The sequence below is a fragment of the Abrus precatorius genome, unplaced genomic scaffold (assembly GCF_003935025.1).
Source record: "Abrus precatorius isolate BTA unplaced genomic scaffold, Abrus_2018 Scaffold3, whole genome shotgun sequence".
Taxonomy (NCBI): domain Eukaryota; kingdom Viridiplantae; phylum Streptophyta; class Magnoliopsida; order Fabales; family Fabaceae; genus Abrus; species Abrus precatorius.
Window position 1 is genome coordinate 1,659,369 of NW_020874373.1, and position 26,714 is coordinate 1,686,082.

The 26,714-nt window shown below is 33.7% G+C and overlaps 2 protein-coding genes across 2 annotated transcripts; one reads left to right on the forward strand and one right to left on the reverse strand.

Moving 5' to 3' along the window:
- The first annotated feature begins 461 nt into the window (after window positions 1-461).
- On the forward strand, window positions 462-4,305 carry LOC113860764 (phenylalanine ammonia-lyase 1). Its single transcript, XM_027493270.1, has 2 exons — window positions 462-972; window positions 2,371-4,305. Exons 1-2 carry the CDS (start codon window positions 569-571, stop codon window positions 4,118-4,120), a joined length of 2,154 nt encoding a protein of 717 aa, XP_027349071.1. The 5' UTR covers window positions 462-568; the 3' UTR covers window positions 4,121-4,305.
- A 1,774-nt stretch (window positions 4,306-6,079) lies between these two features.
- LOC113860822 lies at window positions 6,080-25,171 on the reverse strand. Its single transcript, XM_027493338.1, has 18 exons — window positions 25,125-25,171; window positions 24,509-24,607; window positions 24,137-24,279; window positions 21,569-21,759; window positions 21,102-21,226; window positions 20,694-20,984; window positions 19,770-19,922; window positions 18,496-18,750; window positions 18,249-18,389; window positions 17,875-18,183; window positions 17,516-17,689; window positions 15,379-16,609; window positions 15,029-15,213; window positions 12,175-12,279; window positions 10,414-11,226; window positions 8,527-8,853; window positions 8,205-8,418; window positions 6,080-6,387 (listed from the first exon to the last, which is right to left on the reverse strand). The coding sequence occupies exons 2-18, from the start codon at window positions 24,539-24,541 to the stop codon at window positions 6,080-6,082; spliced, it is 4,998 nt and encodes a 1,665-aa protein (XP_027349139.1). The 5' UTR covers window positions 24,542-24,607; window positions 25,125-25,171.
- Between the last annotated feature and the right edge of the window lie 1,543 nt (window positions 25,172-26,714).

Genomic DNA, 26,714 nt, shown 5'->3' on the forward strand with positions numbered 1-26,714 from the left:
GTTATTTGACCAAAACAGGAAAACTTGACTGAGTTAAAAAACGCGTTGAGATAAAAGATTATAGAGTGATTCCAAATGTGGTAGATTACTATTTTTATATTCATTAGAAAACAATATTGAAATGAAATATATTAGATTGAAGACAAAAAAATAAACATTAAAATAAGCAGGCCCATTTAAAGTAAATGATTAAGATAATTACATGTTAATGGTATGGACATGCAGCAGGCTAGGCTTGACCATACTCACTCACGTTGAGTTGTTCGGTCCACTCACTTGGACCAAAGAACTCCAATGTCATGATTGAATTGCCAATCAAACGGTCTTGATTCATTTTCAACCAACCCCCATTTCCCTTGTGCTGCCGCACACACCCACCTACCAAACACGATGGCGTAACATTACATTTGAAAATTCCCCTCTCACTGCTATATAAAGCCCACAAATCTTCCTTTCCCTCTCAGCAAATCCATAACCTTAAGGTTTCATTTGCTATATTATTCTCTCTCAAAACTTAGCTCCCTTTTAATCCCCTCGTATAATATATAGTTTTTAATTGTTAATCAACATGGAAGCAACCACCATGACCAATGGCAACCACCAAAGCCAAAACGGTTCCTTTTGCACTTCTACTACTCGCAAGAGCAGTGACCCTTTGAATTGGGGAGTGGCGGCTGAGTCACTAAAGGGAAGCCACTTGGATGAGGTGAAGCGCATGGTGGCGGAATACCGAAAGCCGGCGGTGCGGCTCGGCGGCGAGACACTGACGATTGCTCAGGTGGCTGCCGTCGCCGGCCACGGCGTGACGGTGGAGTTGTCGGAGTCGGCGAGGGATGGCGTTAAGGCGAGTAGTGATTGGGTGATGAATAGTATGAACAACGGCACTGATAGCTACGGCGTCACCACTGGCTTCGGTGCCACGTCACACCGCCGAACCAAACAAGGTGGTGCTTTGCAAAAAGAGCTCATCAGGTAATTAACTCTTCGTTTCTTTTAAGTTAATAAATTACAAAATGTAATTAAAAATCTAAATTATATATTTTGTTAAATATAATTTAAACTGATGAGCTTTGACACTATTATGCTCACTCTCCGCATGCGTGATTTGTCTACGTTGCGTTGTTTTGTATATTTGCTACGTACACGTCTGTCCATATTTTCATGCGTTGAGTGCTGCTTGCTACGTTACCTGAGTTAACTGCATCGTAAAATATTACCCCATCTAATGATGTTTTAGAGAACTTATGTATGTTTATTCAAAGATTTTCGTGATCTTTTTGCTCTTTTATCGCAAATTTTCGCTTGTAAAACCGAGTTTGATTGTTCGATTAGGATAAGTTTTTCTTAAAGTGACTTCAAGATTTGAACATTTGATATTATAAATAAAATTTGTTTATAGAATTATAGTTTATTTTTACGATTGATGGCGTTCCGTGTTTTCATGATTAAGATAAGATACAACCCGCTCCTTTTGAATATTTGTCAATATTATAATTATAATTCATTTTGCATTTGAATTGATTTATAATCAGAAATTTGTTTAAAGGGTGTTTTATCTTTTTAAGTAAGTAAACAAATCCAAACATCAAGTGTTGGTTTCTTGAAATAATAATAATCACACACAAGTGTTATAACAATAAATAAATAAATAAATATGTGGTGTAATGATCTATTAATAACTGATAAAACTTAAAATAAAATAGTAATTTAAGAATAAAACGTAAGTTTAATCCCCTCTGGCAGGGTACTAAGTCGAAACCGTCGAGAGTAGTTCTCCCAGAAATAATTATATTTTCCGGAAACATGATTTTGATGTCAAAACAGCCACTAATTTTTTATAGCATCTTACGGGGTTTGGTACTTAGAACAACTGGGGACAAAATAGTAATTTGAACTTGACGAATGACGAGGAGTTGGTGTGACTGCTAACAACTAAAAAAAAAACCATGTTTGACTTTGTTTTTTCTTTCTAGTTGCTTTACTTTTATTTTAACTCCGACGACTTTTTCAAAATTCCTAACCTAACTTCTCTAATTTTTATTTTTATTTTATTTTATTTTATTTTAAGTTCGACGGATTTTACAAAATTCCTTACCTATCTAACTAAAATTGGAAAGTGATTGTCAAACGGGGTATTCATTTATATTAGGAAAGTTAAAAAAGAGATAATTTTTATATCAGCGGTGTTAGTGTAAATTTTTACTATTAATTGTCACATTAAATTCCCATGATCTGAATTCATTTATATCCTAGTGTTTTATAATAATTATTACAAGTATATGCAACATGCTTTCTTCAAAATGAATTTTAGTTTATCATTAATAATGTTAAATCAAAGCTTTTGATTCTAATTCATTTTTTTTTCTTCAGGTTCTTAAATGCTGGAATATTTGGCAATGGAACTGAATCATGCCACACACTGCCATACACAGCAACAAGAGCAGCTATGTTAGTGAGAATCAACACCCTTCTTCAAGGGTACTCAGGCATCAGATTTGAAATCTTGGAAGCCATCACCAAGCTCCTTAACAAGAACATTACTCCATGTTTGCCACTTCGTGGTACAATCACAGCTTCTGGAGATCTTGTTCCTCTTTCTTACATTGCTGGTTTGCTTACTGGAAGACCCAACTCAAAAGCTGTTGGACCCTCTGGAGAAGTGCTTAATGCCAAGGAAGCTTTTCAATTGGCTGGCATCAATTCTGAGTTCTTTGAATTGCAACCCAAGGAAGGTCTTGCCCTTGTTAATGGCACTGCAGTTGGTTCTGCCTTGGCTTCTATGGTTCTCTTTGAGGCTAACATACTAGCTGTGTTGTCTGAAGTTCTTTCAGCTATTTTTGCTGAAGTGATGCAAGGGAAACCTGAATTTACTGATCATTTGACACATAAGTTGAAGCACCATCCTGGTCAAATTGAGGCCGCAGCTATTATGGAGCACATTTTGGATGGAAGTTCTTACATGAAAGCAGCCAAGAAGTTGCATGAGATAGACCCTTTGCAAAAACCAAAACAAGATAGATATGCACTTAGAACTTCCCCACAGTGGCTTGGTCCTCTCATTGAAGTGATTCGTTTCTCAACCAAGTCAATTGAAAGAGAGATTAACTCTGTGAATGACAACCCTTTGATTGATGTGTCAAGGAATAAGGCTTTGCATGGTGGTAATTTCCAAGGAACCCCTATTGGAGTCTCTATGGACAACACACGTTTGGCGCTTGCATCTATTGGTAAACTCATGTTTGCTCAGTTCTCTGAACTTGTCAATGATTTTTACAACAATGGGTTGCCTTCAAATCTCTCTGCTGGTAGAAATCCTAGCTTGGATTATGGTTTCAAGGGAGCTGAAATTGCCATGGCTTCTTATTGCTCTGAACTCCAATATCTTGCAAATCCAGTTACAAGCCATGTCCAAAGTGCTGAGCAACACAACCAGGATGTGAACTCTTTGGGTTTGATCTCATCTAGAAAGACAAATGAAGCTATTGAGATCCTTAAGCTCATGTCTTCCACATTCTTGATTGCACTTTGCCAAGCAATTGACTTAAGGCATTTGGAGGAGAATTTGAAAAACTCAGTCAAGAACATTGTGAGTCAAGTTTCCAAGAAGATTCTCACCACAGGTGTCAATGGAGAACTTCATCCTTCTAGATTTTGTGAAAAAGATTTACTAAAAGTGGTTGATAGGGAATATGTATTTGCTTACATAGACGATCCATGCAGTGCTACATACCCATTGATGCAAAAACTTAGGCAAGTGCTTGTGGACCATGCCTTGGTAAATGCTGACACTGAAAAGAACTTGAACACATCAATCTTTCAAAAGATTGCTACTTTTGAGGATGAGTTGAAGATTCTCTTGCCAAAGGAGGTTGAAAGTGCAAGAGCTGCTTATGAGAGTGGCAATCCAGCAGTTCCAAACAAGATCAAAGAATGCAGATCTTACCCACTATACAAGTTTGTGAGAGAGGATTTGGGAACTGGGTTGTTAACTGGAGAAAAGGTTAGGTCACCAGGTGAAGAGTGTGACAAACTATTCACAGCAATATGCCAGGGTAAAATTATTGATCCACTTCTAGAATGCCTTGGGGAGTGGAATGGTGCTCCTCTTCCAATTTGTTAATTTTACAGTCACTTTTAGAAATATTTTCTTTGTATCTATGCAAGTGCAACGATTCTCATTCAGTTTATCAAGCCTTTAGCAAATCAACAATAGAAGCGCAGCTTCAAAGTTCCCTAAATATCGAATAGGAACTTGTAATTTAATATTGTAATGGGATTTCAGTTGTTTGTATTACTTTCTTTTTTCTTCTCTCTCTCTCTTTTCTTCAAGTTTCTAATATATTGACTTGCATTAGTGGAATCACAAAAATCTTGAATTAAATATCCATCTAACTCTCTCTATATGTACTAACTTAGTTTTTAAGAAAATAAATAAATAAATCATATGATGCACGTAAGTATAAGTCATGGGATGTGAAAGATGAAAAGAGAGGTCAAATAATGAATAAAGTAATAAGTAAAAAAAAAAAAAAAACTCTAAAAGATATTATTTTCTTTAAAAGCTAAGTTTTTTTATTTGCATTTTCAAATTAAATCTTACTTTTGAAATGCATGTTATGAGAGCTTTTTTTAATAATGTAATAAGACATTATTGATAGATTATATTATAAAAAATTACACTTATAACTATATAAAAATTAAATCTTTTTCATAAAACAAAAAGTTCATTTATAATGATCAAAATATATATATATATTATTTATACAGGACTTTTATTTTAATTTTTTTATACGGAAAGGCCCTCAAATTTATGTGTACATACACAATCATTTCCAATATAATATCAACGCTACCTCTTATATGTTCATAATTGCTTTATATATGTTTGTATATACCCCTTAGCTAGGGACGATAAAGCAATTTAGCTCACTTTATCAAAAGTCAGTTGAAGTTAATTCACTAGATATTCTAGTTTTTTATGGGCTAGCAAGTCAACTAAATTTATATGATATGTTTAAAAATAATAATTTTATAAAGATTATAGAAAAATATTCTATACTAACATTCACTGATAAATAACTAAATTTTATTTTTAATAAAAAAAATAAGCTCAATGAGCTGACTCATCATTGACCTACATTTTGCAGACTATGCAAACTTTCAGAAGTAAAATCTCTAACTTAACCTCTTATTTTAGACAAGTTAAACAAGTCAACCTATTGAACTAAGCCCACTTTATCATCTCTACTCTTAAACATACTTAAGTTAGTTTTAGTTAAAAAAAGGATTAATTAATTTTTATAATATGAATGTCAGAATGACTGTATTATATAAATTGACTTTTTAAAAGTTGAGATAAATTATTTTGTTGCATCACATCAATATGGAAAATATATTTAGTATAATTGTTTTTTATTTTTCAAAATTGAAGCTACATGTCATTTTTCCTATAAATCAATATACAGCAGTAATTGTACAAAAAATAATTTGGGTGGTATAGAGGTGGTAGAGAAGTTTCAGGAGTTGGGATTGCAAGGGGCGCCAAATCCAGGTTTTGCTTTCATCCATTCGCATCTCTTGCTATGCAGGTTCATAGAAGTTGACACACACACACACACAGACATATATATATAAACACTTTCGGAAATATATGAAGTTTAACCATCATATGTTCCTGTGGATTTACGCTGCAGACCAAACTCAAAACCCAATCCTCAACTCAACTGCAGAAAGGAAGTGCAGAAATGCAGACCGTGGTGACGGATCGAAGACAGCTGGGTTTTAAAAAAGAAATGTGATCATCTCTTAATTCTCTTCTGAGGCAGCAAGAAATTGTGGTGTTTACGATATTGTTTCAGGCAAGTACATATATATTTACAAGGTTATCTTGAAGGCAAACAAATTTACATTCATTGCACCAGATGAGTACACTAGTTCAGAATTTGGTACTACGTACACCAGCCAAGTGAGACAGCTAAAGATTTGAAAAGCTAAGTCATCAAGGGAAGGAAAGTTAATTGTACGTCCTGCCAGCATGTTTTACAGGGTTTTCGTTAGTATCAGTGATGTTGCAATTAAATCAACTGTGTGGCAATGGCTGGTCTGATATTCCACTCCATTGATTTGACATGAGAGGTACTGGATAATATGAGGCAGCTGCAGAGTCTCTATGAGGTGGGGACAGGGATTGTAAATCACAGCTATCATGAATATCGCTGCACAACTGAACAATGGAATCAAAGCATGCTCCAACTGGGTTGATTTCTGGAACGGTTGTTGGTGGATCCGGCACCGACGTCGAAGTGGACAAGGACGGGAGAAGTATGGGTGGACGTTCTATAAATTGTTCAAGACTTTGAGCAGTCAAAGGAGAACTAGGCATTGCCACTGCAGAAGGGAAGAGCTAATAAGATTTAGGAGTTGCAAGCGCATGAAACAGCAATTATGGAAGGCATGCGAAGGCACATTCATCACTTCAATAATGCGGTTTAGGTATAAAAAAATTTAAAATACTAAAGGCAGCGTTATTGGCATTGCTAATCAACATATAACATCTACAAACAATAATCGAGAATGTCTTCATCATATTGTAACCTCCAGATCAATAAATGAGTATATCGAGGGAGAAAGCAGTAATAAATGTAGATTTAGCCAAAGTAGGCTACAAAATTATGAGAAAATAGGATAAGCAGAGACCCTAGACCGATTACAAATTTTAATTTACCGTGCCCAAATAAATAAAATAGAATACCCAATATAAATGTTAATCTAATATTTTGAAATTGAATTAAATTTCACCAAGCTGAAGGCTTGGTTATATGGTTATTACCAAAAGATATTTCAGTGTGAAATATGTTACAATACGCCACTTACGCATCTTAGATGTTTAGTCTTGATATTAAGATCTCCAACTCAGTCCCCTATTCCCACTTTTCCACATGTCCATTTCCCATTTTCCTCTCTTCCATAGAGTATTAGGCACTTCACATCTCCTGTACGTTTCATCACTTCAACTTGATACACATTTATTTGGCAGGAACAGATGGCACTCTCAGTTGCATACCAGTACTCCCTTAGTTAACTCCCAATCCCAATAACCTAAAAAACATCTGTAATTAAGTGGCCTATTTTGTGAATCAAATTTTTTCTTATTCCAACTTAGTTATATTTTAAAACTTTTCTCACTTTGATACTTATTTATGAATTGTTTAATTAAAATATAAATCAGAGAATATATTGATATTTTATTTCCAAGGTGTGTGATTGTCAACTAAGACATACACACAAGGGGTAAACCTTTTAAAAATATGAAATAAGTGAAAGCAAACACAAATATGAAACATTTATTGAATAATAATAGTGATAGTAAAAAAATTGAGTAAAGACCCAAATTTAGTTTCCCAAAGATGCAAGATAACAAAAATTTGGCCCACCAAAGAATTTTGACATTAATCAATCCCTCATAGAAAGTGACATGAATTATCTTATAGAGCATACAGTAAAACACAAAATGTCGGCAAAATGAAGAAAACTTTTTTCTGTTCTATAATTCACGGTGAGGTGGAAAGTTAAAATGTGATATGTTATTTTCATTTTAGTTAAATGAATCGTTAATTGATTGTTAATGTAAACAGATAAGTGATAAAAAAAAAATAATCATGATATCATTCAAGGGAATTTATTGAAAATTAGCATTGTAATAAATTAGACTGTGTAAATATCCAAAAGTAGTGCCAATAAACCCCTCTTACAAATTCTGTCAGCTATTTTTACATAATCAGTGATTAGTTACAACCATCAATGAAGCAGTCAAGCAGTTTATTGCGTTCATAAGTGCTTTTCCAGATTGCATACCAATCCCTCATTTATTTTGGAAGAAGGCCTAATTGAGACAGCCGAAAGAAATATTTTCAGGCAAACAATGTCCATAAGCTAGTAAATGGGTCAAGAGTAGACAACTTCCTTTAAATCTGGATTGGTGAATTCAGACTTTGGATTCTAATAGTGAGTTTGGTGATTACCCATCTTAAATAAGTCCAGATTACAAATATCTAAGAAAAGAAATAGATGAGACAAGAACTTAAATGTTGATTCATCTTCCTATTCGGTTTCTGTCCTATTGTTCCTAACAACCATTGATGTCAAGTAATAAGTGCATAATGAACAGACCCAACAAACAAATGAACCTTAAGCATGATCCATACCTTGTTCTGTGCACGGTTCCACAGCTCTTTTGCAACTATCAAACTTCTGCATCCAAACTTCAGCTAATACCTTGTTCATTAAAACTAATTTACACTCTGTCTCAAGTTCCATTTTCTTTAGTTCTACATCAGTATTGACATTCTGAAGCAACATCCTGTACTTTTCACCCAACTTTTCAAGCTCCTTTTCAAAGTCAGATTTGAGCTGCAATATCTGTTTGATAAACAAACAAAACGAAAGCTGAAAGCTGCATAAACCAGAAACCAAATGGTAATATTAGAAAAAGGGTGAGATGGGAAAGAGAAGGATTTCTGCGCATACTTTTTGCTCATGTATCTTGAAGGCTTCTTCCTTCACCTTTTCTATTTTCTCCATTTCAATTAGTAGTGGGTCTGGGTAGGCAACATGGGACATTTCAGATGTCACAGAGAGAGCTTGAAAATAATCAGTGTTCATATATCCAGGATTAGTAATGCTGTGTGGTACATGCATGGTATTTTCATCCATGGGCACACTGGTAGAGGGTTGAAGTATCACAGGTGAAACATAGGAAGAGTTAACTAGTTCAACAAGGCCATTGCAATGATCTTCACTAGTATGGTAAGAAACATTATCTAGAGGCATGACTGTACTAGGAGAAACTGTAATCTGTAATATACAAGTAGCATGTATGAACTCATACAACAAGAATAGTTTCAAAGCACTCCAAATTAAAATCCCATGATTATTAGTTTCCCGCCACATGCTATATAATATGTTGCAGTTTCACATTGACTATAGATGGCTAAATAAGAGCTTATAAGGCTAAAACAATTCTCACCTTACGAGCCAACTTTTGCGATTGAGTTAGACTTAAAAGCCCAAAATATTGGACTACCCTTAACTGGGGGGAAAAAAAAATCTAATCTCATGAAATTTTTCAGTGCAATTAACCCGGTCCCATGAATTTCCCAGTACAACTTGGTTATACAGCTTTCCCAGTGCTACCTACCTAGTCCTATAGCTTGTCAAGTGCTATATTAAAAAAAAACACACTTCTACAATTTCCATGCTCTAGATGTTTAATCTTGAGCATGAAAAGGGTGTTGAAGTTCCACATCGATTATAGAATAGATATGACTAAATAAGAATTTATAAAGGCTAAAACAATCATCTTCTTTTGAGTTAGCTTTCAGGGTTAAGTTACGTTAAGTCAAATTCAACATAATATATGATAGGAATTGAGAAATTCTATACTATACTGATATTCAACTGAAAAATGGAGCTAAGATCCTTAAATAGGAAGAAACACTGTAGGGTAACGTACACTCCTCCCCTTACCAAAGTCATCATCTCCAGTGTCTTAAATTCTCTCATAACCCCCTCACATGCCAGCACGATTTCCCTCATCATTACACTCGTGAATATGATTCTCCAATTCTCTTTTCCCAATCTCCTCTTTCATCTGTCCAGTTACACACCCCCTCCCCCCTTTTTCCAACCAATTTCTCCACACCACTCCCTTCTTTCATCATATTTCTATCCTTGGCCCTTTTTCTCAAGTGTCATACACCATACCTTTGATGCCATTGCGTAAAAATGTAAAAATTCCCTAAACTTTTTGGTAAACGAAATTAAATAGTATTTTTCTGCATTGTCAGATAATGAATCTACTGCTTCTATAAAGCTTTTCATATAGAGAAACATAAGAGCTCAATATGAATCTAGTTTAAAAGTATGGTCATAGAGAGTTAATGCAGTGGTTGTAAGTAGAAAAGGATCCATCACAATTATAAATTTTGAGATACATCCTTTCTTTCAACATGTTGAAGAACCACTTGACCTAATAATAGGAGATGCTTTTACATGCCTAAATAATAACTTAAAAATTCATATCACATTTCCATGTGTGAAGGCCACTAGGATAAACAAGTAAACATGTAGCTAGCGTAAGCCACAATTATCATCTAATAAGCAGAAATGGAAGAAAAAGGATACCCTGAATTGCACTTCAAAAATGTTTGGCCACAAACTAGTATCATGTGGAAGAACCAATCTAAAAACTTAACCTCCCAAGTAAATATAGAAAGGCTTTTATATCAGTTGCAGTACCAACAAAACAAAAGAAAGTTGACCAGAGTTTGTCTCTAAGTAGCTTTGTTGCAACAACACAGATCAATAAACACTAGAGAATAGCACCAAAAGTCTTCTTATACAAAAATTACTAACCTGAGGCAATGGGCATAAATTTGCATGTGATGGTTGCATGGGTAAGTCAGTCTCAGCAAATTCCAAAGTAATTGACTCACCACATACAGGACTCGTTACAGTGTAGCACTTTCTGACCCCAGGCACAACAGTACTAAAGCTAGTTACAGCATCTGTCTTAGCACTGTCAGGTTGCACAGGATGAGTAGACATATTCATAACTTTGTCAATAGTAACCACTTCATTCACTGAACTTTGAAGCTCTTCAGAAACTTTTCCATCTGTAATCTGTGTACTTCTAACAAGACTTTGTCTCCCCAAAGAATCTGTAACAGGTTTGACATCATTACTCCAGTGCTCAAGGGATGAAACTTCTGCTGTTATTGAGGTCATAGCATGAATTCTGTCATCTTCTGAGTCACATTCCATGGAGATAGCATCTGTTTCCACAGGCATACTATGAGGTGTCTTCTGATATAACCAAATTTCATGAGGATAAGTCTGGTCTTGTGTGGGAGATTTCCTTTGATGATCATGTTCATTTGTGGCAGATGTCACAAGTTTTAAATCATGAGAACTTTGAAAATCCTTCTGCTTCTCCGGTGTCAAATCTTTCAGCTCAGGTGTCTTGGAGTCTGAAGCGCCATTTATATTACATTTCTCAAAAAACCCATTTTGTAAACAACTTGAAAAATCCTTCATATGCTTCCACAGTTCAGAGTAAACATTGGCTGCTTCCTCTTCCTTGCAATCAAAATTCAAGTACAGTTTCGCCAGGAAAAGTGAATATTTCCTATCAATCTTGTGTTTTGAAAAATAAGCTGCTAGCCAACACTGTAGACACGTTTCATTAGAAAACTATGACACAATGATGACAAAAATTACTTGCATAAACAAGAGTGTGCAAAAAAAGTGCAGCTCAAAACATCTTTTGCAACAGATATGGCAAAGCAGGTGATTTGAACTCCAATGTGATTTTTGACCCACCATACACCACGATCCGAAAAAAAAGAGAATGCATGTTGACAAAAACTGCTGGATTTTGTTTTTTCTTTTAAGGAAGCTATGTTCTAGGTTCAAAGGTGGATGGTAGCAGTTGGAATCCACGTTGAAGAAACTACGGAGAAAATAAGGACCATTATTGTTACTTTTGATAACAAAAATGTCACCTTATTTTCATATTGTTTCTTGTTTTCAAATATTTGTATAGGAAACGGTAAAAATATATTTTTTTCTAAAACCAAACAGCTCCCAAGGGTTTGAAAGTGTGTAAGAAATGAGACACAGTAAAAAGGCTTTAGATGATGCATTACAGCAATTGATCCCAACTTACACAATTTATAGCAGATTATTGGTTGGAGGGGTATTGCCATCATAATTTGTCAATCAATCAACTTTCAGTAGGCCACCCAATGAATGGTCAACATTTGGATCACTCAATCAATGGCCTTAATTGGGCAGTCAACATTTTCATAATTCACAACTTCCCTCAACAGCTTTCAATGTTCTTAACAGGTAGAAAGTTTGACCAAAATAACGTAGAAACTAGAAAACATTTGCTAAAAGACTCAATGTTGCTAGCCAACTCTTTGTAGAGTCAGACGTGCTTTAAGAACAACAGACAAGTTTGAATCAATAGAAGAGAGACAAACTAGCACAAAAATTACTTCAAATGGCTCCATTCTTTCTCAAAGGATGCACAAGGATTCATCCAGAATTCAAACAAACATTTGACAAGATACCTATGTCATTTGATATAAAAAAGTCAGAGCAAATACAAACCACAGATATTTCAAAAGCCTGCACCGTAGAAACTTCTTCACAATTAATGTTGTAATATTTGAATAAGTGCTCAAGAATCCTCATGGCAACAACCTTGACATTTTTCTGCATATGAAATTAAAGGATCATCAAAGCTGTCTTTCTTTTTCAAAAAATACTTGTCTTACTAATATAAAATCATTATAATCCAACCATTGCAACATGGTTGTTGCATAGAAAATGCTATCAACATAACAAATGCTAGTGTGGTACTAACTGCTTCCAAGCAAGCAGTGGAAGATCAATAATATTACAAATTAACCTACTTTCAAATTCTTTCCTTTTAATAGCATCCCTTCTTTCACTAATAAAACTACTCAAATTGAACACATAAGTATGTCTGCTCCACTGCAGTGAAAACTTCTCTAGACAAGTCCAGTTTTAATTACTAGCAAAAACATGTGAAGTTATATGGTGTTAATACATTGATGACCCCTTTGGTGGATATGATAGTATAAAAAAATATATATATATATGAGGATTCGATGAAAACAGAATAGAATAGGTGTAAGATAAATTCTTATCTTATTTTATATATAATACATATCATCAAAATATAAAACTAGATACATTATGTTATCCTACCCTATCTATTTCTAACCCATACCCCTAATTGGATAAATTTACACTTGTTAAAATGTTTTACATTGGCTACGAATAAAGCCGTAATACTCCACATAAGGATTTGAATAATCTTCCTTTGGACCCAAGTTTCTTAACATGGTATCAAAGGTTATTAAGTTTGAATGTTAGACTGCCCACAAATATTCAGATTTGTTGGGCCACCTGCAAATGTCTAGTCTTGTAAACTTCATGCACCAGATGTCTAGTCTTGGACGTGAGAGAATGTGTTAAGATGTCCTATATTAGTTAAGAATAAAGCCATAACACTCCTTATAAGGACTTAAGTAGTCTTCCTCCTATGCGTTAACTTTTGAGAGAGAGGTAGACTTAAGTTTCTTAACAATACTAAGAGTAAGATAAGATAAACCTATATATACTCATCAAATCTTGTTGATTAACCAAACACTATAAGTAAGATATGGTAGAAAAAGTGATCTTATCATATTCTCTTGTCCACCAAGTAGGCCTTGAGTGTCATTCAACTGGCCCTATACAAGTTGCACTAGACTAGTACTTGACGTAGGCTATTAATATATGATGTATGAGGTATAGTATAACATCAATGTTTGGAATTGAAGTATTTTAACTAATTATTAATATAATCTTTCTACCTTCCATCTTGATGTTTTTCCTTTCTTTCTCTCCTTCAATCTCTCTTGATATTCAACATGGTATCAAAATAGTACCACCTCACATGACTTTTATACCCCATCACTGTATAGCTCCCCAAAACAAGGGCCCCCTTGTTTTGTGTTGTTTATGGTTCTCCCTATCCTTTGTTTTCTTGCTCACCACCAAATAACTCTCCAACTAGATTAGTTTTTAATTTTTATGACAAATCTTTTATTTTTCTTGCTCTATCAATAATGATCTACCGAATTTGTTGGCAACATTAGTGGTTGCTTGTTTCCAATAAGCTCCAACTTATTTGGAAACATGCGTTTGTTGCTCTAGTGATCTCTTCACCATGAAAAGAATTTCATGCTCAGCCAATCAACAAAATCTGATTGACCCTGATAAGACCCTCAAAATAACTAGTGCCCAAATAACTGAGGTATACATTAAAAATCTTCCAAAAACATATAAAAACAAGTGCAATGTAGAGGATCTCTGCTGTGTAACTAACTGCTGAGTGGGTAATAGGGAGTATAGTGGAAATGTGATTTGGTTGTATGAGATATAAGGCGAAGCACTGGCAGTGAGCAATGTGGGGGGTTAGGTTGGGATTGACTAGTCCAAGACTTTGGGGAGAAGCTAGGCACTCCCTAACTGCCAAAGACAATTTTTTTCCATTATATTTACCTTTTGTCAGTCTTCTACATTCAGGCACTGTATCACCCTGACAAAGATTTGATTTCAGCAATAATACAGTGATTGTTCATCTCTTTTCAGCTATATTTTTTGTACCTATGAGGCCCTCACCAGAAAATCATTCCAACAGCAAAGAATGCAAAGCAAGCCATATTCAAGGACAGACATTGGTATAAATAAAACAACTGTTAACATCCAAATAGTGGGTTTAGCTTACCTGTGAGAATTGGTTGATTTTGGAGTAGATTCTGGGTTTCAACAAAAAAAAATGTTCGGAAGTTTTATGGTATGGAGTTGAAGTTTTAAGTTTCAGTTGAAATTGCTTTGTAACTAATTTTAATTAAGATGACTCACACTGAATAGGAAAATAACCAAAATGCTCCTTATAAGACTAAGGTGATCGTCCCCCCTTAGCTATTTTGAGTTTAAGATAGACCTATTTCATTTTTAATATACTATTAGTCTATTAGAGTCCATCTGATCCTAATCTTAAGCCACCCACAAATATTCAATCCTACAAATTTCATGCTCGAAATGTCTAGTTTAAGCAGAAGGGTGTACTAAGTTTTAAAAATGGCTAAAGCACTTCTTATAAGATAGGACAAGCCCCTCCCCTCCTTTCCACCCCAATGAGCTAGCCTTTGGGGTAAAGTTATGCCTAGTTCTTTTCTAACGGTTTTAAAAGGAGATAAAATGAAGACTAGTTTGGGCTGTGATTTAATGTAATATCACTGTTGGAAGTTTGACTCAGTAAGTTAAAGAAGTTGCATTTGTACAGACTTGGGGAATCATGACCTCTGCTTCAAGGTCTCCTATGAAAATTTTAACAGAAAACATGCATATTTAGCAAAGGTTATTGGAATATGTATTGAGACCTTACCGAAAATTGTAGAACATCACAAAGACCTGATATATCTGGCTTTGACAAGAATGTGATGCCCTTCCGCATGTCAAGCAATTTCTTTTTCTCTGAAAATAGCATGTTTATAGTGCTTGCTCCTTTAATTTCATCGGTCAAAGGATGCACCATGGAATCAGGTACGTTAGACAAGCCATTGGCATTACCTGTGGGTGTGAAAATGAATCAGTACCAGCATGTACCTTTTAGAATCATCCCCATCCACCAAAAAAATACTTTTGCCATGAATAAAACTAGTGGTTTGCAAGAAAAAACTTGTGAGGAAATAAGCAAAGGACTATAAAAAGTGGCAGGAAAAAAACCAGCGGTACCATTTGATTTAATTGCCCTATTGACAACACTTAGACTCTTCTTGCTCTTCCACCTTGTTTTCATATATTTGGAGTCAAAAGCATTCTTGGGCACTTTCCTGCCTTTGGAATTGACAATATCCTTGAATACCTTCTTAGCCTTAGGACCAATGACATGATTTGACACTTTCCTCCCCTCTGTATCAACAGTATCAGTGAACATCTTCCTCCTCTTGGGGTCAACTTTAACCTTGGTCATTTTCCTCCCTTTAGGACCAACATTATCCTTGGACACTTTTCTCCTCTGGATATCAAGACTAACCTTGTACACTTTCCTCCTGATGGGATCAACATTATCCTTGGACAATTTCCTCCTATTGGGATCAACATTATCCTTGGACACTGTCCTCTTTCCTATAATGGCATCATTTTCACTTTCAGAATATTTAAGTATTTGATCAAAATGTGTGACTGTTTTCCTGATCCTCTGAGATGAAACAGACACAAATTTCCATCGAGGATGCCTTCCTTCAAGGAGATCACTCCAGGAAAAGGCACATGGCTCACAGCCCAATTTCTTAATTAATCTCTCTCCTAGTAATAAAATGTTCCTTGCATATTCCCCTCCATTCTGCTGTACTCTCGATATGAATGACCATTCATGACAACAGGAATCATCACCACCACCACCACTAATCAATTCAGATGATAATTCACAGATTACATCACCTAGAATTGAATGATCAGAGATGTCTGTAGTAGAGATTGAGGTAACACTGGCATGTAAGTCATCAAGCTTATTGAACAGATAGGAAGTACCCCATTTTAACAGGGCATGACAAGTACTCTGGTTAATCAACTGCATATTGCTTTCCAAAGCTATGCCATCTTTTGCAAGCATTAAAACCTTTTCTTCAACAGTGAAATATGAGTACAATCTTAAAACGGTTAACTGTTTGAACTGTGAGCTGATAGACATCCTTTGTAGGCCTCTTAAGTCATTCTGTGGGTCCCAATCACTGTCAAAAAAAATAACAGTATCCACGGAGGAAAGTTTAACACTAGGGAGACAAGCACGGCTTTCCATCAAGAAGACAAATTTTCCACTTTCTCTATCATTAAATGTGTCTAAAGCAGCTTGCTTCTTTAATGGGATATAACCTCTACCATACCGTACATAGCAATCTTTACCAAATCTCTGACAGAGAACATCATCCAAAATATCCCCAATCGTTCTATGACCACCAGTTGACTGTAGTTTTATAAAATGAAAGAAAGAAAACTGAATCCTTGGGAATCCAAAAATACACCAGTTTTTAAACATGAAGTTAAACAATCACAATATGATACATAGCTTGTATGAGAAGAGCCATTCTCATATTTCTACACCCTTGACAGGCAGTATAAATAGTAATTAGAAGAAACCAGAAATTTTGTATATTCACATGGTGAATATATAGGAAGAGACACTAGTATTATGGGAAATTTACTAGGCAACAAGATTATTCCTAAGTGTAATCAAACCTCCCCTTTTTCCCCAACAAGGTTTCAATATGGTAGCAGGAAAGTCACACTCACAAGGGAAGGGCTAAGGTCTGTACCCAAGAGAAGGAAATGGCTGGGAGGACCTCCAAGCCTCAATACCCAAGGTGTTAGCCTCCACAATACATGTGGCACTGGAGCATCATAGTCAAAGACCAAAAACACCTCTCTTTTTTTCCCTTTAGACCCCATCTAAAAGGAGGGGATTTTGACCTCATTCCCTACTTTTAGTGGAAAGACAAAAATAATGATAAATAACTCATTTAAAAAGGTACTGTATAAGTTAAAATCTATAGAATAAGTATATTACAAGACTGATAATGACCTGATAGGTTCTCTAAATTAAAATGACAAACAACAGGTAATTTTGGCTTTATAAACAACAAGATAGCAAATCAGCAATATCAATATTATCAAATTATCCTATAATTCTGCAGTATAAACAACATATTAGGTAAGTATAGTATTACATTAATGAGGAAACGTGGCATGATAGCACAATAAAGCAATCATCATTAAAGCTCTTTCTCAATATAACAGGGAGTGAGTAAATTTGCAAAGATACAAGAAATAAGACGGACAGAAAAAAAGGCAAGGAGCTTCTATGGTTGATTACCTGAAATAATATTAATACTCTTAACCCATGACTTCTTGCTTCCAAAAGGATTTTTTCAAGAAGTTGTAATTTTCCACTTGCTTTTATTCCAATATTTAAATGCTCTTGAACTGGTAGACCTTCAGTAACAAAATTATGCAGTGACTGGTCCAGGAGAAAAGGGTGGTCACAGCACTGTAAACATTAACCACATATGAAACTATCATCATCCTGTCCTATTCACAATGTATTTAGAGCTATAGCTTTTATAAGAATTAAAGTATTATCAAGAAAGGAACTTTGAACAGAAAGTTGATGACAAAAAATGTGATATATGAGATTTCAGCTTAAAAGTCCTGTTTTTTTTTTATCAAGTCTACCTTCTTTGTTGAGATAATAAGGTCATGGAGAGCATCAACAGAGTCGGATTTTTGGCCTGAGCATAACAACATTAAGTTTGAAAGCAGCATTGAACAATACTGCTCAAGCTGCAAACTAGAAAGGTGGGCAGGAACCCAATACTCTACAAACCTAGTGTAGCCTGTATTGCACTTAAATAAAACATATTGTTCCAATTGGTTCTTCAAATTGGAAATGCTATCAGAGTAATTTTCCATTTGAGCAATATTTGACCCATGATGTCCAGACTTAAGGAATGAAAGCAGTTTGACATAATCAGCTCGATCTTCCTGAAAATCCACAAGGAAAAAGTCAATACGATGGATAATATGAATGTCAAACACAAGTAGTTTACCTTGATTTGTCCACTAACAAGAAGGAGCCTCATTTCAGCTTTTAGAATCTTGATATGGTCAAAATGTCCTAAAATTCTAGATCGCTGGCATTCATCAATTATTATTGCTTCCCATTGAATGCATCTTAGTGCATGTAAATCCTGTGTATCATATTTAAACATGACGAGCATGATATTGTAGAATATGTAAAAAGTTAAATTGTTTCTGAAAAGCCACTTATTTGTCATATTAAATAAAAGAATATACCTCAACAACGATATCAGAAGATGTCAACAATATTTGAAATAAGATGTCATGATCTTCACTAAAAAACTCTAATGCCCTGATGCTACTCCGTACATCTTTGTTTCCCTTGTAAACTACAAGATTGGCAGATGGTGCCAAATGTAAGAACTCTGTTTCCCATACAGAGAGGGCATTAAAAGTTGAGATGATGAGAAAAGGCCTCTTCACATTACAATTCAAAGATAATATATACAAAATCACCTTCATAACCCGCTCCTGCAAATGTAGTTTAACAATAAACCAAGCAATCTAATAAGCACAGTAGCATGTCTTTACTTTGATATTCCAATATGTCAAAGTTCCTTTTTTACTATAAGCATGCACCGAAGCAAGAAGTAGCTACAGTATTTGGTTGATTAGTGACAATGCATCTATTTCTTCCCTCTCCATGTGCATGTATACATGTAAGAACTTTAATATACTATTCACACATATAGAATACCTTAAACCCTAGAAAGTATACTATGCTTTATGCAAACTACAGATTACATGTCCTTACACAGCTCTTTCACAGATGTTTGTTTCTTGTGTTTCAGTTTTCATGACCATGCACAAAAAAGTTGTTTTCAAGTTTTCTTATACAAATTTGTGAAAATAGGAACAATGTAAAAACAAGGTAACATTAAAATATCTCAGATTGATTAAAAATAGAGTCAAAATATTCTTTATAAGAGCTACGGTAGTTTTCCTCTTATAAGCTAGCTTTTGGGAGTTAAGCCTAAGTTTCTTAACATAGTATTAGAGTTTTTCCAATTTAAATGTTAGACTACCCACAAATGTCCAATCCTGTTGGCTACCCATGCAAATGTTCAATCCTGCAAGTGTAAACTTCACACACTAAATGTCCAATCTTAGATCGAGAGAAATGTGTTAAGATATCCTACATTGGCTAAAAATAGAGTTAAAATATTTTTTATAAGGACTAAGATAGTCTTCCTCCTATGAACTAGCTTTTAGGAGTAAGTTTAGCCTAAGTTTCTTAACAATAACATTTTTGTAATTATTTATGAAAACAATTCTCAAATTGAATAGAGCCTAAAGATTGCGTCATGTAGCCTTTTTGGATTCATTTATTAAAATGAAGTACTTCAAACATCAAAAGTGCTATTTCACTACACAATAGCTAAAGATGTGACAAATTTCATAGTATATATACAGAAAACAAGGATGAACAACACTTAAGAAATGAAATAATAATAAAAAGAACAAAACTAGGGTATATGCGAAAAAATGACCTGGTCAATTTGATCATCTACAGTGACAGCACTTCGACATTTGTGCCAATACATGCGAAGCTTGTTCACATAACCCAAATGCTGGTTATAATAAAAACCAGGTGAATCACTGAATGGCAACCTTGATAATTCTGCAAAGGAGGTTTCGCTCTCCTGCAGTGTCAAACAAACTGCTCATTAGAGAAGCCTACTCGTACTATAAATCCAGGACATGTTTCATACAGGCTATTAAGAAACATTTTTAGCTAAACAAAAGACAAGATATTTTGCTTTGGTGTATTAAAGTATCATTCTGTTCATGAGTGTAATTCTAATAAGTGATTCAAATCCCCAATCACAGGATTTTTCCAACTTGACTTGTTATCAATGACTAATCATTAATCTGAAGAGAGGGGAGAAAAAATCTGGCATCAGGAAGCAACAATTTCAGGATAGTGATAATTATCTTTGTATAATAACTCACACTGCCACCCCTACCATTGACTATGGACATAGTTGTCCTGCCTAAGAACCCCGTATTTCTTTTTTCACATCATAACCAATGAATTTTCTTAATATCATAAAATATTATTACACCAAACTAATGACACTTCCACATTTCACAGGTCATAAAATTATGTGATCCCATTTAATTTTGCCTACAATTGCATCTATGAAGTGTTATAAATCATTCAGTTGAATGCATACAGGAAAACCAATTCAGATTAAAATCAAGTAGTCAAGTCAACAAGTAAACGACATTATGCTTTCCTAAACCAACGTCTGTTTTCTTTCTATTTTTATAGGAGTATAAAAATCGTAGTTACTTAGAATCCCAGAATGGTTTGAGACTCCGAGTAAACTTAAAAGAGTTAAAACTTTTGAAAATAAGATATTATGATAAAAAATAATAATTTTTAAATTTAGTTAAATCAAAAGAAGCACCTCATTAGCTTCAAAATGATATTTTGACCGTCTATCTGCTCTCTTCCGACGACTTTCATAATCATCTATGAGTTTCCTGCCCTCAGGTGATGTCAAAAATGCAGCACCATCTAATTCCCATGTAACATCATCATAACCAAGACCAGTCCATTTTACAAGCCACTCATAATGGCAAATTGAATCATTGTTATCATGCCCATCATAATGTTGGTCATTTTGTTTTGATAATACAATTTCCCTTTTTAGTAGCAAGCGGTGGGGTATACTCCAATCTCTTTTCCACCTGATAACCTGATAATTTGGCATTCAAAGAAGTTTTTTTTTTCATAGATATTTCTGAAGAAAGTACAGATTACAAACCAGAAATATATTGCTTGTCCTTTCTAAGACTATGAAGGGTAAACACACCTTCATTTTCTTCTTAAACTTTGCCAAAAGCTTAGGAGCCTCAAGAAGCAATAGTGTTTCTGGAATCCAGCGGTTGTGTGCATGAGCAAGGCCCTTATACTTGACAAAGTACTCCATATGCATCACTAGCAACAAGGTATTAAGTTATCAGTTATTATCACCAATAACCAGATCTATTATATATTTCATGAACAAGAAATAGAGGTGAAACATAGCATGACAAAACCCCTCAAGTTAGTCCTAGAAATTGCAAGCATCAATCACTTTAGTCCCTAACTTTGCTAAACACCATTTCATCTTAGTTCTTTTTAGTGCAAAATGAAAAGGTGAAAAAGGACTAAAATGAACGAATTTTGTAAAGTCACAGACTAAATTAAATTAACCAACACTTGCAATCTTAAGTATTAAAACAGGGGTTTAATCATTAACATAATTTGGGTCGGGGGAGGAACTTTTATGGACCATACCTTTATTGTTTGAAACCACTTCTCTAGAATCCAATATGGATTCCATTCCTTTAGAAACAGAATGCATGCCAAGCTCAATCTTTTTCTTAACGCACCAGATACAATGCCAAAACCCTGGAGGAATGTAATTGAGAGGAGGATCCACACAAGAGGGATGGTACCTCCTTTCACATCCTTTTCCACAGCAACATCTAAAATATAGTTCCACATCAACAAACAGAATCAAGTAAAAACAAAATATGTCTTAAGACTTAATGCCTATGTAAATTTTCAACAAATACAGATACAAATAAAAACAGTTTCCATTATTTATTACACATAAAAGTGGAAGTTAAATATGGAATTATGTCAGAAAATGTTTGCTATAGTGCTGAAAATTTTTTTTAAAGGCTTAAATATATTTTTATTCCATACAAATATTACTAAATTTGGTTTTAGTCCTCAAAATATAATTTTGTAGATTATAGTCATCATAAATTATAATTTATTTTTAAAAAACCCCCTATTACTACTTTGTGATGAAGTGACATGCATGTAGCAATGTCATGTCAAATGACCATTTTGAGGTGACAAGTGACATTGCATATTTAAATGCGTGTCAATGAAAGTGGTAAAAAGAACTATTTTCAAAAGTTTTAAAATTTCTGAGAACTAAAACAAACCAAAAAATATTTGAAGGACTAAAACCAAATTTAGTCATATTAATAAGAACTAAAAACATGTTTCACCTTATCACCCTTTTTATATAAATACCAAGATATCTTCTTAATCATGGAAAGAAAAAGAAAATAGAAAGTCAGAAGCCAAATTTGCATCCTCTTTGTCGGTTTGTCCAATCTCTTCACATAATAGTAACAGAATTCCTCTTAAATCACAATGAGGAGAACACCAAGGTGAAGCCAAAAACACAACTATAACCCATAACAAATGTAAGAGAGGAGAGAGAATTGTAATTATGAATATTTCTGACCAATCAAATTGATCACATAACCACAAAAGTTAAATCCAAGGATGCAAAATCTTAACATCCTACTCTTTCCAAAACTGTTAAGATAAAAAAAGTTTCACATTAGTATATTAGAAACAAATCAAAGGGGATATATAAGTAAGAGAACCAAAACTCTAAGTTTTCTTCCTAAGGTATTTTAAAAAGACAGGTGACTGAAACTTAAAGCTTAATCTCTCCCTAATCTTAGATTAGACTCACATTCAAAATCATCATAATATAATATCAGAATCCAGATCTAGAAAAAATAAAAATGAAAGACCCAAACTTCAAAAAAAGGGGCTCAAGCAAAAAATGACCTATGACATTAAAAAAATAAAAGAAAAAGGAGCACAAGCTCAAACAATTAATGGGGGGAAAAAAACTGAAGTAAAGGCTTAAACTTGAAGTACAAGTTTAGGCTAAAAAAAATGTAAAATGCAAGTCACAACTAGACCTAAGATAGTTGGACTTGAGGAAGAGTGTTAGACAATAAAAGTCTCATATTAATGGGTTAGCATCAAATTATAGACATATAAGCAAGAGACTTGTGAATCTAAAATTACTTGAGAGGGTTATGAGTATGACAGAGATATAAGCCCAACCTTTTCCTAATCTTAGATTGAGCTCACATTCAAAATTCCAATAACAACTTTAAAGGTTTATCATAAGAGACTACTCTGAGGTAAAAGAACATATCTGATGCCAAAATGTTAGAAACTTGAAATAATCATTGCAAAAGATTTCCGTTACTACAAACTGGAAGTAGCCAACATGTCTGATATCTGAAAATCTTTACCACACAAGTCGTTTATCGCAATAGAAAAGTGAGGCAGGTAAAGGAAAGAAGCAGCAATGCAGGGTTGTCAGATTTGGTCAAACAGAATTTGGTTAATTCTCCTTCACTTGAATTGTTCAATGATTAATTTCTTGAATAGCAGCCCTCCTTTTCCAACTATCAAATAATATTAAATCTAAGTATATTACGTGAACATCAATAGTTGCATTTAGCAAGTGCTTCATGTAGAGCAGAATTGTCAAATATATCGTCAAAACCAAAACCTAACTGAAATATCATGAAACAGAGATTCAACGTTGACTCTGTCAAAGTTTATAAGATAGCACTTCATATTACACCAAATGTTCGATAACATTACAGGAAACACATGGAATTACTACTGTTAGAATATCCACAAGCAGTTCAGAGCATGTAGAAGCATGCTGTCATCATGTAAAGAAAGGGAACAGAAAATGTAAAAGGTCTTTATCTAATAAACAATAAAATTAGATACATATAATTAAGACCCCAGCACAAAAGCAACTTGAGGGAGGAAACAATTTTGTATGAGACATGGATAAAGTTTGTGCTCCCAAGTGCTCCTGAAGTCTCTCAGGTTGACCAATTTATAACCATGAATTGCTTGCAAAAAATAATGTACAGCCGGACATTAGAAGTTACAGAGGAAAAGAAAGGAAATGAATTTCTATGTAACAAAACATTTGTAAAGGAGGAGTCGATCATAAGACTATAAATAGGTGTAAAAGGCCTAATCTACAGACAAAACTGAAATCAACAAACTCACAGCAGTGTTCCTCCATGGAAGCATTTATAACATACAACTTCCCCGCCACCTTTTTTAACTTCCACTCGATGATCTGCCCATGCATTATCTTTATATTCTTTATTCAATCCCTTGCTGCGCTTGTAATAGTCATCCCCTCCATCCTAGCAAGATGTATGAGTACAAATCAATACAGCCACTTACAATAAATGTCAACATAGACTGCTATTGGTGATCCCAAAACAGAGATGGACAAATTAATTCATTGTAACATCATCCTAAGGTAAATTTAAATTTAAATATAATTAAAAGAAACAATGGCAAATTAAGATTCTATGCAGCATGAGAAGACAAGAATCTTTAACGTGTCAACTCTGGAATTACAAAACCTACTTCATCCGTAACAAGATTCTCCTCGGCATTCATGTCACGGACTCTGGTTCTCTGAAGAAGGAATTGTTATAATATAATAGACGCTTTGATCGAGACTACCTGAAACATAAAAGGGGAATAAAGGAAAAGTCTATTGTAAGAATATAAGTTATAACCTTTAAAAAATTAATTCCAAGCTCGAACCATGTTTTTCTAACTTCAACAATCATTTTGTCGATTTGGTAAGTTCATGAAAACAACTTATCAATATGAAAGAAATTTGAAAGTTTAAAATAGTTTACCATACAAGTTTTCTTATGCACGAGTTGAACATAAAATAGACATTTAAAGCATAATAAATAAATGATGTATAGATATTCTGCTTGAAACTGCGAAAGGTGACAAAGATCAAAAGAAATGAAAAAGTCTTTTACGAGAGCTTAGTATACACTACAAGTCTGTTCAGGTAGGTCCTAGCAGAGAGTGATTTATCAACATTCAACATTAACCAGATAGAAAAATGAAAACCCTATGTGGTGAGAGTTGAGAAGATGTTAAGGATGAAAATAGCATGCAGAGGAACAACAGTGCATAATCGAGGAGGAACCATGGCCCATAGCATGTACATCGCTCTCACCGTTAAATCACTCAGTTCCCCTAGCTTCCACTTTTCGTTCGCAAAACAGGATGGAAAAGCTTCAACGCGAAAAAGTTACCTTGCCTTTTTATTCGCCCTCAAACCAAAACCAGAAAAATTACACGAGTTTTTTTTTTAAATAGATATAATCTTTTAAGTATTTTTTGCAGTATTTTAAAATTCAAACTATCGACGAAACTGTAGTATTTAATGTTGTAGTGAGCTATGAAAGTGTAACTTTAATTAAAAAATAGTGCTGAAAGTATTTAAGAACCTGAACAAAATGAACATATATTTTTTTTTCGTAAGAAGAAGTGTGAAAACTTGCTAGATTCGATATTCAAATCTTGTACTTTATTAACATGAATTTTATCTAAAAAATTTAGCACGCCCTACTAAATGAAGGACTATTTAACAAGCATAATAGAATAAAAAATATATATGATATAAAAACTAAATAATAATAAGATAAATTTTTATTTTATCATATATTTGACGTGTATTAAAATAATAAATTATAAATTATTATATTATTTATTATTAAACAAATATTAGCAATACATGTTTTGTAATTATTTCTGAGCAATTTTTCAAAATAAATCAAATTATAAAATAAGTGCACTTTAAAAAACTATCAATAACAGACAAAAATTTGTTGAAGAATGTGTTTTTTAACCCAGATTTCTATGAGATTATTTGGCAGGATAAAAATTATAAAATACGAGTGTTATGTAAAAATAAAACTGAATAAAAACTTGCTTGAAATCATGTATGAAAGACTTACGACTCTACTTATTTAAATAATTATTTCAAAAAATTATCGTTAAATTTATGTCATATTGTTTATAAAAAAATTTATTAAATGTATATTTAAATAAATCTCTCTTGTGGTAAATTCTACACTGAAAATTGAATAAAAAAACTCATAAGAAAATTTTGGTTAAACAAACTCTAAATATGCGATAAAAAAAAACTTCTATAGTATATATATAGAGAGAGAGAGAGAGGGGTAAATGAAAATAAGAGTATATTATTTTCTTTTCTCTCGTGTAACAAAATACTCTACCCTTATATTCTCACAAAAACACTATTTGTAAGTTTTGTCAAAATATAATAATCATTTTTTTAAACTATTAAAGCTCATTGAACATTTGAAGGTAACAAAAATTTAGATGCACTGTAATTTATTTTATTACATATTTAAAATTGACTGAATATACACATTTAATAATTTTTTTATTATGTGAATTTCATAAAAACATTATATTCAGTGTTAATAATAAACTCAAATGTGAAAAATAGCACTATAAATAAATTGTCGAATGTTATTGTAGAGGGTTATAGTTTCAAATAATAAATATTTCTTTTACAATAAATACAACTATAAAATTGGAAAAGCTTAATTTACAAATCTTATACACTGTATTGAAAAGAATAATAAATAAAAGATTCGTTTTTTTTTACATTATAAAACTCTATTTTTTTAAAACCAAAAATAGAAATACAAGTGTTATTTTATCTTTTAACGGAACAATATAACATTATTTTTTTTATAAATGCTTTTTCATGCATAAATTTGTTTACAATTAT